At 36.8% G+C, this 2,083-nt stretch overlaps 1 protein-coding gene across 1 annotated transcript; it reads right to left on the bottom strand.

Moving 5' to 3' along the window:
• Positions 1-271: 271 nt before the first annotated feature.
• On the bottom strand, positions 272-2,083 carry LOC116160138. The gene has a single exon (XM_031473277.1). The coding sequence runs from the start codon at positions 2,081-2,083 to the stop codon at positions 272-274; it is 1,812 nt and encodes a 603-aa protein (XP_031329137.1).

Here is a 2,083-nt window from a genome sequence, read left to right as displayed (position 1 = left end):
GCACACCATCTAAAACACTCATCTGGAATAACAATATTCTGTAAAATATTGTTAATGAGAAAGTAGGTGTCGATAGAAAAGGATGATGTGTTTAAAACGACACTCTTCAAATGTGCAAAGTATATTGAGCTTGACGCAAAAAGGATTTCTTGTTCCAATCCTCGATCGCCGCCACCAGTGCTTGCCATCTTTATAGGGTAAAAACACACACCTACAAAAAGGAAAGGATAGACACCAAAATTGATTAAATAAGAGGTTGTGGAACACACTGTTAAGTAGAAAAGTTATAGCCCCAAGGGAGGGTGTTAATACAATCTAAACTAATTTGTCGTTTATCATCATACGGACTTAAAACCACCTTATTCTGTTTGATCGTGAATACTAAATGTTTTCGGGATTTTATTAAATATTGAGGCCGTGTTACTACCGCATTGTTAAATATGCTGTTTTTATAGTCCTCCAAAGTTATTTCCCGGATACTGGCATAAGTTGAACCTTTGGACCTCTTGAATACCTTACCGTCCACGAGATAAGAGTACATTTTCGCTCTAAGCCCTACAAACTCTAGCATTATTTTTCCATTGTTCTCGTCCTTCATCAGCCCGGGGACTTTTTTATTAACCAGGGGTATGCCAAAAACGTTATTATGATTATAATTCGACGTATCAAACTTATCGATGTTTTCTCTTATGGATTCGTAAATGTCTGGAACTGAAAATGAGTAGATCAAACTATCGGTGTCGGTATATAATAGTTTTGCGCGATCCTTGAACTCTTTTAAAACGAAATTGTAATGAAAATCATAAAGAATAGTTTTTGATACATCTAATACGGTTAAGCCTGCATAAATGGGTTTGTTGAGCAGTACTTCCAAACGATTCATTTCTATGATTGCTAGATCTTCATTGTCATCGAAAAGCATACAGCTTTTAAAGTTTGGTTTGGATATATAAGCACCGGCGCCGTACCTACCGCCCCACTTGTTTACCAAATGCACATCTTTATATTTCCTTACGTTCTCCATCAATTTACCAAATACACAATTTACCATTAGTTTATAAAAATTGATATCGAATTCATTCGTAGATTCTTGTCGCTTTTGCGTATTTAAATCGATATACTTTTTTAACCAAGGCGATTGTCGAAATCTTAATACGCGATTAATTTTATCGAGTCGTAATCCGTGCTTTATGTACTGCTTTAAATTTCTGTAATGTAAAACGTAGTTCTGTTTTGAATACAATGTCAGAAGTAATTTCTTAAATTTACCATTGGGGGGAGTTCGGTGTTCGGGCGCAAGTGGAAGATCTTTATGAAAGGAGTGGATATTCGTGGGATAATTTAGATCACAATCTAAAATGTAGCCGATTTCTGCGTTATCGGGGTGGTTCAATATATCTAACGTTTCAAATGAATCCTCATCTACAAAGGAAAACTCTCCGTACGGCAAAAATTCGCACATTGTGGCGCCATATAGAGAATTTACATCAAAATACATTAAGTAGGTCGATTCAAGTTCGGGGCGGTAACCTTCCTTCATATACTTATTATTAGCCTTCGCGTATCTCGTAGAACATTGCGTTATACCACCGCGAATTCCTCTTTCGATGAACATTACTTGATCTATGTCAGTTAAAAGCTCTAATTGAACGTCGGTAATTTTCAACATCGCGTCGAATGCAAGACCAGGGGCGCTAAAGTAGTGAAGAGGGTCCAATTTATAAGTCTGTAGACATGTATTGCGAAAATTTTCAAAAATATCCGCCAAAAGCAACACGTCAGTTTTCAAATACAAATCTGAAAATTGTCCGAGAGTCTCTATGGAAAACGAGTTCCATATATTTAAAGCATGAGTGTAATCATCTTCGCTAATTTCTTCACCGCGCAATGAACTGAAGAAGTTATTTTTAGGAGGTAAACAGCGCTCATTTAACTTTTCAAAGCAATCGACGTATTCATATGGGAATACACCTTTCCGTGTAAGTAACTCGAATTCGGCTTCACCGCCGACATACTCCGAGCGCGTTATATTTTTCTTGTCCTTACTTAAATAGGACGCAAGCTTATCAATGCTACTACTCAT

This window comes from Photinus pyralis, unplaced genomic scaffold (assembly GCF_008802855.1).
Source record: "Photinus pyralis isolate 1611_PpyrPB1 unplaced genomic scaffold, Ppyr1.3 Ppyr1.4_LG1, whole genome shotgun sequence".
NCBI classification, from domain to species: Eukaryota; Metazoa; Arthropoda; class Insecta; order Coleoptera; family Lampyridae; genus Photinus; species Photinus pyralis.
Note: the sequence above shows the minus strand (reverse complement) of the source record. Positions and strands in the feature narration are given on the sequence as shown.

What these genes read in the sequence shown, in the direction of transcription:
- LOC116160138 (XM_031473277.1), bottom strand. Translation starts at nt 2,083, where the DNA reads ATGAGTAGTAGCATTGATAAGCTTGCGTCCTATTTAAGTAAGGACAAG.